The 14,772-nt window shown below is 38.3% G+C and overlaps 1 protein-coding gene across 1 annotated transcript; it reads right to left on the reverse strand.

Moving 5' to 3' along the window:
* Window positions 1-1,039: 1,039 nt before the first annotated feature.
* Window positions 1,040-4,889, reverse strand: LOC147303339 (major histocompatibility complex class I-related protein 1-like). Its single transcript, XM_086281242.1, has 6 exons — window positions 4,598-4,889; window positions 3,792-4,023; window positions 3,478-3,542; window positions 2,464-2,754; window positions 1,760-1,882; window positions 1,040-1,547 (listed from the first exon to the last, which is right to left on the reverse strand). Exons 1-6 carry the CDS (start codon window positions 4,887-4,889, stop codon window positions 1,495-1,497), a joined length of 1,056 nt encoding a protein of 351 aa, XP_086137368.1. The 3' UTR covers window positions 1,040-1,494.
* Between the last annotated feature and the right edge of the window lie 9,883 nt (window positions 4,890-14,772).

The raw sequence follows: 14,772 nt of genomic DNA on the forward strand, positions 1-14,772 counted from the left end.
CCTCTGACCTCTCCTTTAAGGTCAGTAGAATGATTTGATGGCTAAAGTGATAATGATCCTATACGAAGCTATTTAAATCAGTTTCTTACTGCCATTGTTGTATTAAACAAATGTGCATATAGGGAAAGATACACTATATCATTCATCTGCCTTCAAACAAATAAAATATTTTGACCAGAAGCATATTTTGTGAGGTCAGAACAGTGAGGTCAGGTCAGTGATCTGTTGGGTTGAGTCTGGACTCAGTTATGTCTTCCACACCAGACCTTGCTTAGTGCACAGTTGGAACAGGAAAAAGTCATCCCCAAACACTTCCCAGAAGTAGAATTATTTTTTCTAAGTGTGGTAGGACTTGACTTAAGCGGTCAAAGAAGTGCAGGAGACTGATGCTGTCCAGTGTAGCAAGTGATTTATTCACCATTTTGTGACCCAAACAATATTTACAAAGAAACAAATAAGAAACTCAACTCTATAATAACCTCAGTTCAAATAAACATAACTGAACTTAAATCAACGGAAATTAAGGTCAAACTGCACACAGCTACACTGACCTGAACCTTTTTTTTTTTTTTTTTGTCCTTGAAACACCTGAGTTCTTCTGCCTAAATAGTCCACTTAACCAAACAATTTCTCCTCTGGACTATTCCATTCAGTAGGTAGGTAAGATGAACATGATTATATTCAAACCTCTACTACTCCTCTTTACTGGCAACATAAACTCTGTGGTGTAATCAATACATATTACAACAATGAATCTATTTCTTCATAAACCCTCTAAAATCAACTTTATTAAATTATAAGAGTTCTTCCCCTTCTGCACTTGGTCTCTTCCTGTGACCTCAGATGAACCCAGAAGCTATAAAGCAGGAAGTAAAACTAAATTTTCTCCTTTTGTTTCTGGAAGACAGGTAGGTAAGGTAAGTTCTAAACAATACAAATTAACAGTTGAAATAAAGAACATGTTAACTTAACAAACTTGTAGAGATTGATTTAAACCAAGATGTTATATTATATAATCTGTAAAAGTGCAAAACATAAACAAACCCGGGATAGTAAATGTTTGCCTATTGCAGATTACATGTGAAATATGGTTAAATCAAAACAAGAATGTTAACTAAGAATATAGACAAATGGTCTTCTCACCCACTTTGTCACACTAAGCAATTAATTGATTACGGAGAGAAGAAATGAATTTACTGGTTAACCGCTCACTGACAAGTGCAGTTCATTAGGTTTTCTAGGTTTACAGTGTTATGTTTAACTTATGTGGTTAGCACATCTCAGATCAGTTTCACTTGAATATCTTCTGATCTGCCTGCACTTCTCTGCCTGTGGGGGCATGTCAGTAATAAATAACAGAATAAAAGAATGTTAACAATTTGGGGCATTTCAGAAAATCTAAATACCTGAAATACAATGAAGTGGAAACACTGCTTTGAAACTTTTTCCTGTGATTTTTACTGTTTAAAAGTGAAGAAATCTCTGTGTGCAGGCTTATGTGGTCTCTGGATTCAGTCTCTCAGACAGTTCAGAGAGGTTGTTAGGAGCTGTAAAATGCAAAACACACTGTTAGTCCTCTGATCCTGGACTGGATTTTATGTACAAAATAACCGAAAACAGTTGGTACTGTATGAATATAGTTTTTCTTCACAGACACCTCAGAGCAAAGAAAAGAACTGAGTCTTGTATTATCACTTCCTTCCTGTTTTAGTGAACTGCTAGCTTCAGTTTTCCAGTCTTTTTAAAAACATCAGCTCACCTCCTTTAGTGCTCTCACATTTCTTCTTTTTGTAAACAACAAATCCAACTGCAGCAACGAGCATGAGAGGAACAAGAACAACCACAACAGCAGTGATGGGGATCTTCGTGTCAGCATGCCTTTCTGCTCAGTAAAACATGAGCAAAACATAATTAGATCATAATTTATATACAGTACATCCTTCCTCCTATGACACAGAGTATTTATGCAATACTGTAATCTCTATGGTGCTACATATATGTGAGTATGTGTGTCTGTAAAAGTATATGTATATAATATATATGTGCAAGTATATAGTATTTACTGCATACTTCAAAGCAGGTCTGAAAAATGCTAATAATAGTTGTATAATTATAATATATAACAGTAATGTGAAATTGGAAAAAGAGTTAAATTCTCCCATCATCTGCCCAGGGATTTGTAAAAGGCACTTTTTGCTAAATAAATGTAAATTTCAGGTTCGTTATCCACATATTTGGTGCTGCCTCTTTTGATCTATGAAGCCAGTGAAATGGCACAAATCTGAGTGTATAATAGCTAAGGGAGGGTGGCAGTTTTTTTTTTTTCTTTGTATCTTATTAGGCCATCCCTGACTAACTTTTCCTCCAGTCAATAAACGGTAATGATATTTTTTACTATTCTGAGAGCACAAAAACATCAGAGCACTGTGTTTCTCACTTTCATCATTGCTAATTTTATTTTACCCCAATTGGTCCTGATCGTTGATTTATTCAACTTGGTGATGATGTTGTCCTCCACACCAGAGAACTGGAACACACAGCTGTAGCTCGTCCAGTCTTCAGATGGCACTGATGAAGCGTTCATCTTAACACTTAACTGGAAGGTCCCGTCATGGTTGTGGAGAATCTCACCTTTCTCCACATGGTCTTGGATCTCCACTCCATCCTTCCTCCAGAACATCATGGCTGTATTAGGATAGAAACCTGTAGCGTGGCAGGTGACTAGAGCGAAGGGAGTCTTCTGGAGGGGAACCACTGCAGAGAAAGATGTATTTAAAAAAGACTTAATACATCTTTGTAAATGAATAATGCTCCACAATTTGATTTGAAGTTTGTGAATCTTATAACTCAAGGAGGAAGCCACTTAGGATTTTGAAATTCATACCATAGTTGCACTTCCTAAAAATAATTTATTAAGGGAAAAAAGATCAATCGTGTTAAATCATGAATTACCTATGTGATATCTATCAGTTTTGAAAGCTTTAAAAAGCCTCTTTTGTCCCTTGTTCCCTTGTTCCCCGGGTCCTAGACATGTCTTTGTGTTTTGCCTCCCATTTCTGTTTCCATGTTCCCATGTCTGTTCCTCCTCCCCGGGTCCTGTGCATCTAGTCTGCATCTTAGTTTGTTTCCCATTTTATTTTGACAGTCTCGTGTCCCATATTCATTTTGTTCAGTTTTGCTTCCTCCTGTGTCATGTCTATTCATCCTGGTGTGTTTCCACTTCCCTCGTCACCCTCGTCATCTATGTGTATAGATTGTGTGAGTTTCCCTGTGTTCATCGTCAGATCATCTGCAATCCTTCCCTGTGTCTCCATGCTCCCTTGCACTCCAGGTTTCTGATTGTTTAACTTTCCCAGTTTAGGTTTTCATGTTTTTTAGCACCCAAAATAAAGGGTGAACATTTTGTTAAAAGGTCTAGTTACTCTTTTAGTGTCTGCATTTGGGTCCTTATAAGCCACACGGTCTGCAGCCTCAGACCGTGACAGGTGGTTATGAAAGAAAAGAACCCAGAACAACATCTAAAGAACTGCAGGCCTCTCTTGCTTCAGTTAATGTCAGTTTTCATGATTTAACAATAACAAAGAAAAAATGTCATCCACTCAAAAGTCCCAAGGCAAAAGCCACTGGTTAAAATCAGCCTAAATGTTTTGCCATTTTCTCTTTAAAAAACAACTGTATTGTAATCAAGATAATCCAACATAAAATGAACATTACTACATCCATTTGAAGACGATGTGATTCTACCTGTTCTCTGCAGGAAGACGTTCCCACTGTCCACATACATCTTCAGCTACGTTGGACACATCTGAGTGAGGAAGTTTTCATTGTGTTTGAGTACAGACCTGTCAGCGTCCCAGGTCTGTTTGGTAATGAGAGCTTCTGGGTTCAATGCAATCCATGTCAGTGTCTTCACATCAAATTCAAGAAAATCCTCTCCATTCCATCCATACTTTATCACACCTGTCACCTCACCAGTGTTTTCATCCCATCCACAGCCAGTTATTATCTGTAAAATCTGGACACCTGAAGAAAGACAGAGAAACAAAAATTGCACTGAACTATCTGAATATTCTACATTATGTGGCACATGAAAAAGGAAACTGGGTCAACCCAGGACTGATCTGACAGACATCCTGCATATAAACTCTAAGACGAAGAATGTAAGGTTAATAGTATTCAAGACATTCTTTTAATACACATATAAATTCAGCAAATCTATTATTTTGTCATGTTTTTAAATCATATTGACATTGTAAGGGTTGATGACTTAAGACTTTAAATATTTAACAATTTAATGATTAACAAAATTATTTTCCATACATCAACTTTATTGAGGTATATTTATAATGATTTATAATGATGCAATATAATGATGCAATACCAAATTCTATGTGCAATAACCCATCTGTATATACATAACACTATTTATTACATATTACTTTTTTTTTTAAAACCAGCTTGTATATTTGTACATTTTATATATATATTTTTTCCCTCTGTTAATACTGTCCATGTGTGTATAGTGCTGCAGAACTGTGCCCCCACCCCCATTCTATTCTATTCTATTTAATCTAAAGAATAACCTTTAATACTGCACCTCCACTTTGGTTGAACTGCTGCTTCAAACTAGAAATCTGGGTTCTGAAGAAGCTTGGCAGACTCACAAAACACTGCTGAGTGAACATCTCCAACATCTGAGCCTTTTTATCAAATATTTTCTTCATCCAGTCCTGTCTTGGTTCCAGTGTCTTGCTGTTTCTGTCACAGTATACTGTCTGAATGCCATCGATCACTATAACACCCATAAACTCTGAGATATTCGAGTCTTCATAGGATCCAGTGAAGAAACTATTTAGTGAGTGTTTTGCTGTGGAAAGAATATATCTCATATTAGTAAATAGTTGAATAAAACATAATATTATCAGACATGTTTCCTTTAGTATAATTCAGCAGATTCTTACAAAACCTTAATTACAAGAGATCCAACTCTGTGAGTGTGATCAATTAAAAATAGCCTTATAAGAGAGAATCTTAATCTTATTTATATTTTGACAAATACATGGTGAAAAAAACTGGGTCCGACTAAAATGTGGAGTAACAGCTCTACTCTGAGCCCCTCCCAAACTCCCAAGCTCTATTTCTAAGGCTGAGCACAACCAATCTTTCAAGAGACGTCATTTCCACTGCTTGTATTGGTGATCTCATTCTTTTGGTCACTATACCTAGAACTGTCCATGGGTGAAGGTAGTAACATAGATCGACCAGTTAATTAATAGCTTCACTTTCATGCTCAGGTCTCTCTTCTCCACAATAAATCTTCGTGTCTGTTGCCGTTTGACAGTGTCTCTTCATTCTTGAAAAAGACAGTGAGGCACTTGAATTCCTTCACTTTGAGCAGTAACTAGTTCTAGTTGAGTGGACATCTTTTTGCAAATTTAGACCATGGTCTGAGACTTTGAGGTACCACTTCTTATCGCAGCTATACTTCACATTTGACTGCAAGCCATGCCAGTGTGAGTTGCAGGTCATCGCTCGATGAAACCAACTAAACCACATCGTCTCCAAAAAGCAAAGACAAGATTCTGAGGCCAATCATCCAGACACGCTCTGTTCCTTTGGTTATACCTATAATTTTTTTTTGCCCAGATTCCAGATTCTTTCTCCAGGTATCAGACTCATCAATCAGTTTTGGACAGGTGGTAATGCTTTTCTTCTTGTGCCAACAATAACAACATATTCATTTTACAAAAAACTTGTATGTTTTCTTCACATAAGTGTTGTGAAATTTCTCATACATATGTTATAGAAGCTTGTTTGATTTAAGATGGACTAACACATACTTCTTCTTTTTACAGCCATTTTTTTTCCAATAAAAAGATTGCAAAAGAAGATGAACTATTTGGACTTGTGAATATGTAAACTGGAAATAATACAGAGATTAAATATGTGTCAGCAACTGAAAAACAAATTTAGAAAAATAATTTAAAAACATATTCAGTTGTTAGAAAACTTTGTCAGTGTGCATCTGATATAAAACCTAGAACATTTATAACTTTGCAGATTTTTTGATGTAAATATGTCAAAATATTGTCTGGTGCTAAAGTCCAGAGCACATCATATTACACCAAATTTGACACACCTCACATGATGCAATACCTCATCTCTGTAAATCAGTAATCGATAAAGATATATTGATAATGGAACTGTAACTGCTAAATTCATATCAATTGCCATCCCAAATCCTTATACAACCTCTCCAAGAGCTTGTTGCCATAGCTGGCAATAAGTCAGACTTGTAAACTTGGTGTGTATTGTATTGTATTGTACCCTGCCAGGGCTTCCCTTTGTCACTGATTCTGTTCATAATTTTTATGCATAGAATTTCTAGGCTTAGCCAAGAAGATTAAGGCTCTTGGACAGTCTCAGAATCTTATCTCTGCCTCAGATGATTTGGTTGTTTTGGCTTCATCAGGCAGTGGCCTCGAGCTGGCACTGGAGAAGTTTGCAGCTGAGTGTGAAACGACAAGAATGAGAACTGGCACCTCCTAGTCTGAGGCTAAGGTCCTCAGCTGTCCTCACCCTTAGAGATAGGGTGAGGTGTTCGGCCATCGGGAAGGGGCTCAGAGTACAGCTGCAGCTCATCCACATCGAAAGGAACCAGACTATTGTGTTATACTGTTGCTTCAGATTTTCGGTGTCTGTGTTACGCCCCTAGTCTAGGCGTGTAGGGACGCACATAAGGTTGGAGGAGAGAGACAAATCCCCGCCCTGGTTCCCAAGCCAAACATCCAAACCAGTTGTGAGTAAAAAAAAAAGGTGATTTTATTTAAGGACAAGAAGCATAGCTCCAGGGTGAGCCCAGGCCAAATAATAAACAAAACCAACTAAGTCCCACCAGAAAAGACTAACTAAACCCTAGGAAATAAATAGAACAAACAAATGACAGGGCTATCCCTCGCTCCCTGACCCAGAAAACAGGAGAAAACGATTCCAAAAGAAAAGGCAGCTCACCCCTTCCGCTTCAGCCCACGAGTGCCTAAGCTCTCAGCTAATGCACTAGGAGCGGCTTTCACAATTCACACTCACACAAATACACAATATAAGCACAGGCTGGGAAAACCAGGGTCAGGACCGCGACGGCTGTCAGGCTACTCGCTCGTTCCGCTCGTTCCACTCTCTCTCTCTTCCTCGGAGCTGTCAGAGCGGCTTTTTGAAGGTGGTCAACCGCTCCATGGTCCAATCAGTCGCTCACGACTCCTCATTAGGGGAGGGACCTGGAAAAAGTCTTAAGCACAGTACAGAAAACACAGACAGAAAACAGCCCACACAGTCCTCATGGCCACAGCCGTAACAGTCTGCAACCACATTAGGCAGTTTAGATTAAAAAAAAAATTAGCTAGAAAACCAATGTCATTTCCTGTGCTGAGAATGATCACTTCAATTATATGATTAGATTTGCCTCAGTAAATTTGTCAATGGTCACCATATCACACATGACCTCAGAATTTATTTTTTCATGTAAAACTCTTACACCATTAAAGAAACCCTATGATCCATCCATCCTTGGGTGAGAACACTTCAAAGGAAAAGGAAGAGCTAGCACAATGCACAAACTGCAGGTCAGATCCTGAAATGGACTGGAAGCCAGTGTAAGGAGGCCAGTATAGGTTTAATGGGATCACACTCTTTCTTGTCCAACAAAAGGTGAGCTGCTGCATTTTGAACAGCAACAGCAACCCGACCGATCAAGTCCACACAGTTGAGCTTGACAATTGGGCAGAATAACAAGAAATAAAACAGCAAAATGGTCTGAAAGTATCACAAATCTCAGTGAGACAAAGTTTAAACCAATTGACAACACAAGGTCCAGTATGTGTCCCTGCAAATTCAAAAAAGACTTCTTTGCTGAATTTAGCAAGTAAAATTCCAGTTTATGACAAATGATTGCACTTCAAACGTGGAGGAGGGGTCAGATGTTGACTGTCAACATCGGAAACTGGATTTTAATACAGTTGTTAGGCCCAGACCTGTAGTTCGAGGGGAACTGGAAAACATACAGTCAAGAGGAAAAGTTCTCAGAATGGGGTGAACTCTCCAGCACGAAGCCAAGTCTCTGTCAGAAACATAAAATCCAATTCACTAGATGTGAAGGATTCATTTAACTGAAAAGTATTGTTTATTAGAGATCTAGCATTTATAAGAGTCAAACGAACAATTTTCTCCTCACAAACTGTTGTAGAGGTGCAGCTCAATGGGCAAATGTTCCCATCATTCACATCGCAACACCTGGTCTGTTCTATTTACCTTTTCTTTATTTATACATTTGATAAGCATTCAAATATCTTAATGAACACAGAATATAGATCTAGCACAAAGCAAGAAAGCGCGAGATAAAGCTAATCAAAAAGGTATTGGCTGGAGCAAATGTGTGTTATGCCAACCCTTTTAACAAAAGATAATTTAGGAAGCAGCTCATTTACAGGCCTTGAAGCAAAAGAGTAAAACAAAACAAAACAAACAAACATAAAAACAAAACAAAAAAAGTCCATCTTAGATGAGTAAGTACTTTAAATTAAATTTCATGACGATAATCCACCCAAAACAACCAAGAGTTTTAGTCTTATTATTATTATTGCTCTTCTAATTCTTGATTTATACATTTTTCTAATCTCTGGTTTTAAACATGTTTTAACCACCAGCAAGTTAGGTAAACCCAGATGAGCAGGAAAGGCAAGATGGATCCACTGAAGCCCCAGTGATCGTTGAGTTGGGGAAAAAAATCCACCTGAATAGCAGAAAGAATTAAACCAACAGCCACATCTCTGGTAAGATTTAGCTCTCAGCAGAAGACCTACACATCTCCCCCTTCATCTGAAAGATTAGATGACAGCAGGCAAGTGAACAAGTGTGCCGGTTTAAACACCAGTAAAGGGGTTGAGGTTTGATCACCCACATTATGCTTTATCCAAGTTTTGTGGGACGACTTGATATCAAAGAGTGCTTGGTCGTCATATACCACAAGAGCAGACACACATTGGCAACAAACACAGAATAAAACAATAGCAACTGCTAAGTAAGTTTCAGTAATTACAACAATGAGAAACTACTTCTTAAGTATGTATGGTGTGCCATACTTGAGGGTGCAAGAACACATAATGCTTACAGTAATCAGTATTGAGAGAGGGTTTACTCTTTTGTGCTAATATTTTGGGTTGAAAGAGGAGTGCTCATAGCTCACACAATCACTTAATCCCAGTTTTAACCCAGGCTAATATAACACAGTTACTGTACATTGATTAATACATTGATTAAAAGGCAAAGTGACAGGATTTGCTCTAAAAGCTAGAGTGCATAGTTATTGTCTTCAAAACACTAAACTGTAGTGTTACAACCACTGCAGTTTAGTGTTTTGTCCAATTTGATGATGATGTTCTCATTTGCACCGGAAAAGTGAAACAGAAAGACATATTCGAACTGAGCTTTTTCAGCTTCCCATCGCAGTTTGGTGGTGACAGCCTGTGGTGATGTGGCGATCCACGTCACTGTTTGCAGGTCAAATGATAGAAGACTTTCTACATCATGCCCATACTGATTGAAGCCATTTATCTCTCCAGTCTCAACACCCCATTCACAGCTATTCATTCTTTGCAAAATATGAACACCTGAAAAAGAGAGACAGATGAGATCTCAGCACATCTTACAACTGATATCCACTCCAGGTGCCGAGGATCGTTCTTCATAAGGTTTTTAATCCACTCTGTTTTGAGTTCTGGTCCCCTTCCATTGCTGTCACAGTTACCTCCATTATTGTTTTTTATTAATGTTTTATAAAACGTTACTAATCTTTGTCACATTATTGAAATAAATGTGTGGCTTAATTTAGATTAAAAAAAAAGCGGAAAATATTACTTAGGCTAAACATTTGTAATTCTGTTAAAGCTCTGAAAAAATCTACTTCTTCCAACTTACATATATGTTATCGTTAATTGATGCATTCATCACTCGGTAACTTACAGAATCTTCTTGATAGCCAAACTACTTTGAGCTAACAGGAAGGCAACAATAACTCAAACAATCACCCATTACAACCAAGCAGAAGAACATCTTTGAATGAACAACACACTGATCTGAGAAATATAGGGCCAGTCTCATCAAGTGCTGACACAGATACACAGATATATAAATTACATAGGCAAATCTATGTACTGAATGCATAATGTACTGAATATATGATATATATTGATAATAGCCACTGGGGGAGGGGAGCAGCTCTGCTTGCCTTTCTGTAAAGCCCCCACAGGTCACTGCAAAAACCCACGGTATGCTCCGCTTTCTCTCTCCCATCACATTCAGTGTTTTGAGCCTCCCCTGTGTTTGTGCAGCATGGCTGAGTCACGTGATGACACAACAACAAAACACAGCAAAGCAGTTATGGTTAAGCTGCTTTCACAGACATATCAGACACATCTTTGATGAAACTGAAACAGTCTTCGGAACGTAAAAGAGAAAATTGACTGAGAATTGATTTAACCACTGTCACGATCCTGGGTCTTAGGACCCAGTGTTTTGAGTTTTAGTTTATTTTGATGTTTATAGTATGTTTAGCTCATTAGGCCTCCTATGTTGATTTGCTTATTAGTTCCCCCTTGTGTTTCAACCCATGTTAAGTCTCCCCTGCCCTTCATGTCTCTCTGTGCCCCCTCTGTTCTGTTTATGGTGTGTCTTTGCATGTTTGAGTTTCTTGTTTTCTGTCACCCTGCATTGTGCATTATGTTCTCATGGTTGGTCTTTTGTTACTCCCTCTAGTCTAGTCTCTTGTGTTCAAAGCTGAGTATTTCCCTCTGTGTATTTTGGTTCTTAGACCTCTGCCTTATGGTTTGTCTCTGTTTCTTAGTTGCTGTCTCCACTGTGTCTAGTTCGCGTCTCTGTGTGATACTTCCTGTTTTACTTTGAAGGTCCATGCCTCATGTGAGTGTTTCTAGTTTTGCGTCTCTGTCTCGTCCAGTCCTGATTTCTCCCAGCTGTGCCCTCCTTCTGTGTCTCATTCCCTCGTTATCCCTCTGTGTATTTAAGCCCTGTGTTTCTCTTTGTCAGTGTCGTAGTCTCCCTCATAGCGGTGTGATTTTTCCCCGTGCTTTAGTCTCCCCAGTTTAAGTTCAGTACTGTTTTTTGTGTTTCACTTTATGCCAGCATTAAAGCTGTGTTTTTGAGTTTACGTTTCGTCTCCGTGAGTTTGCGTTTGGGTCCTTCTCCTGCCTGCCACACAGCCGAAACATGACAACCACGCTATTACTGACCAATACCAATGTTGGTATTAATACTATTGATTTAATAATTGGAGGTTATCATTGTGCAGCCAGCACATATCAATACATACCTAAATTTATTTATTTATTAAGAAAAAAAATATGTATATGTAAATGAGCTGCTTGCTAAATTATCTTTTGTTAAAAGGGTTGGCATAATAAGCACGTGCTTCACCCAATACCTTTTTGATTAGCCTTGTCTCTTGCTTTCTTGCTTCGTGGTCATTTTTTTCTTCTGTATTCACTGAGACATTTGAATGATAATAAAACCCTCCACTTCTACAGCTTCTCTCAGCAGAGGAATAGCAGAAAGAAAGAAAAAAAATGGACTGAAAGATTCATAACCAAATTCAAGGCCTATACTCTCTGGCCAGTTTAATAGGTACACCTGTTCAACTGCTTATTAACACAAATATGTAATCAGCCAATCAGATGGCAGAAAATGTAATTTAGTGAATTTAGGGATCTAGACTTCTTGGAAATATAAACATAGCATATAACAAAAATAAAAACATAATTAAAAAAAAAAGAAATCAAACGTTGTGGCGTACACGTCACAATCGCGCCCTCTCTCTCTGACCCAAAAATAGTCATTGTGTATAACTTTAATTTAACCAGGAGAGGGCAGTGTTGCTTTCCTTTTGCGTGATTTACACGTGTTTTTGTTGTTGTACAATATCAACCACCTGGGATCCCAAATTCTTAAATCCACTGCAAATGTAATAACCTTCCAAATAAAGCTGAGCTCTGTGTATTGCTGAATTCTAAATTTCAGTGCTAGACTAAAAATAAATCAAATAAATGTATTGTTTTGCAGATACAAAATATCATTTTAACTCTTTTCAATTCCACTGACTGCAATCTGTCTGTGTATAACTGAAATCTAACAAAATTGTAAAAATCTATTTGAGTTAATCTGAAATAATACAGATTAATTGTATGATTTCAGATTAACTCAAAAAATGTAAAAATTAAACATAATTTATGGACACCGTTTGATTTCTTTGCATGTAGCTATATTAACATTTATATATTTAATAAATCATGAAATTAATACGCGCATGTTCTCGTAACAATGCAACTAACTGTTTGCTCTTCATTCAGTGAAGTGAGCATCACACGCTGCTCATATAAAACATATTCTGACAAACAGCCGCACAGCTGAGGAGCCTTTTTTTTTTTAAAGAAACTTGAGGGATAACTTCCCAAAGTCTGACCTGCATCGGACCATCCGCTCAGTGTCCGTGGTTACCATGGTTACTGCAGAACCTGCTATGAATTAAACAGTTGTCCCTGAGATAACTTACCGGAGACATGAATGTTTGCTTTTCCTTTACAAAAGAATTGGATGACTTGGATAACTTATAGGAGTATCAGACTCCACGTGCCATGTCCTCGGAAATCTGGACTCGTGTGGATTTTTCAAGGACAAACTGGTAAGAGTCGCACACCACTATACTGAAATAAAGAAGCTATTACTGAAATACACGTGCTATATTATAAACTATGATATAAAACTTAAGGTTTAGTTATAAAGGACACCTTCCTACCTTTAGTCTTATTCATGAGCAGTATCAGTTGTCTTCTAACATCCAAGAGTCTGCACGATGTGTTTCATAGGTCCTAACTAGAGATGGACGGTCCGATACTGACCAAAATTACTGGATCGGATATCGGAGAGAAATAAAAAATGTAATCCGATCCATTAAATATCAAAAAAGCACCTCACAAAACTTGCGACCTGGCGTAACTCGGCTCATAACCGTAGCACGTCGGAGCATTATGCATCAAGTGATAGAGTGGCTGTGGCGTGCAGGACCTGTCACGGTCTGGTTGAGCATTTGGAGCCTCGCCACCAAACCGGCATTTCATCATGAAACTGATTAATGATCAGCTGATCGGCTTTTCTGTCGCGAGTCCGTCTCTCTTGTTTGTTTGTGCCAGAAAGAGGAAACAAGCGGCTGAACAACAGCAGCATGTTTAAGCTTGATAATTTGTTGTTAGAATTTATTTAATATTACTTTCTACACCAGGATCTTTTTCTATGTAGCTGACGGCTGGTAACTGTGCAGGGGCGGATCTAGCAAAGTTTAACCAGGGGGCCGATAGGGCATGAACAGGGAAAAGGGGGACACAAAGATATACTTTTCTTTCTTATTCTCTTTTAAAATGTCTGGCTTTTTCCTTTGGGACGGTACCATCTGTGCATTCTGCAATTCTGTTGAAGAAAGATGTTGAATCTATTCAAATATTGTAGAAAAATAATTGATTTCTGTGCATTTTTTTCACACTGCATCAAATTAAAGTTGATTACGTCGATTAAGCATCATGAGGTGGGGGGTGGTTCCCTTTTTTTATTTATTTTTTGCTGGGAGTTTGCAACCCTATTAGTTAGGTTGCTTACTCTTTTAAATACCAGAATAGGGAGGATGGAGTAGGTTTAAGTTTATTAGATTCATCAGTTTTGCTGAACTATGGAATATTTTGGGTGCAGTGTATTTTTTGCTTACAGGTATAACAGAATAGCATTAGTGTTTTTTTTAAACTTGAGTTTGGACCCATACAAAATGCAGCAAGATATTAAAAAAACAGTTTTATTGATTATAAAACACACTATATTGGATTCATATCGGTATCTGCCGATATCCAAATTTATAATATCGTATCGGACATAAAAAAGTGGTATCGTGCCATCTCTAGTCCTAACATGAGGATCCCAGAACCAAAAAATAACCCAAAGGGTTAAAAAGATTTCCACATTGATGCAGATGATGTATATGATTGTGGGACTTGTATAAAAAAAATGTATATGCCATATTTGTCTGTGGAGGTTCTCAGTCATCCAGGTCATCGTAGTCAAAGGAGCTTGCATAGAAAAGCGTCTGGACTTCTTTAAGCTGCTTGAAGACGTTTCACCTCTCATCCTAGAAGCTTCTTCAGTTCTAAGGTCTAATGGCTAGAGAGTCCCAGATTTAAACCCAGTGGGAGTATCCCCCCAAAGAGGGACAAAAGGACCCCCTGATGATCCTCTAATCACGGTGTGCAAACGGGTGTGGGTCCCAATCAGCCAGGGTTTCAGGTGAGCTCATTGTGAAACCTGGCACCACCTTATCATGCAATTTCCTGAGGTCAGATGGCCCAGGAAGTGAGTGGGCGTTAAGGCGTCTGGGGAGGGAACTCAAAACTGGATTATAGATGGCAGACAGTTGGTGTCGTAAACCACCCTCTGTTCAAAGATGTTCGCTCACAGTGAACGTAAATGGCTTCTTTCACTCCTCTTTCAAACCATCTGTCCTCTCTGTCCAAAATGTGAACATTGGCATCCCATTTCACCGAAACAATAACGTAGCGCACAGTGTGACGTCAAAAAAGGCGCACACATTTGACGCTGCGCTTGTCTGGAGGAACGGAGTTTTCGAAAATCTCCACCCTGGCAGGAGGTTTTAAAAATCTCAGTTTTCAGTGA

Source organism: Aulonocara sp. 'chitande type north' Nkhata Bay, linkage group LG22 (assembly GCF_057382095.1).
Source record: "Aulonocara sp. 'chitande type north' Nkhata Bay isolate Kocher_YH1m ecotype deep benthic linkage group LG22, A_spYH_male_GT1.1, whole genome shotgun sequence".
NCBI lineage: Eukaryota > Metazoa > Chordata > Actinopteri > Cichliformes > Cichlidae > Aulonocara > Aulonocara sp. 'chitande type north' Nkhata Bay.

Bases quoted from the DNA above. Each gene is read 5' to 3' on its own strand.
- LOC147303339 (XM_086281242.1), bottom strand. From the start codon at position 4,889: ATGAGATATATTCTTTCCACAGCAAAACACTCACTAAATAGTTTCTTC. The intron at 3,543-3,791 runs GCTGAAGATGTA...CATTAACTGAAG, and splicing joins ACTCAGATGTGTCCAACGTA to CAAGAGAGGCCTGCAGTTCT. The intron at 1,883-2,463 runs GTAAAATAAAAT...TTTACTGAGCAG, and splicing joins AACGATCAGGACCAATTGGG to AAAGGCATGCTGACACGAAG.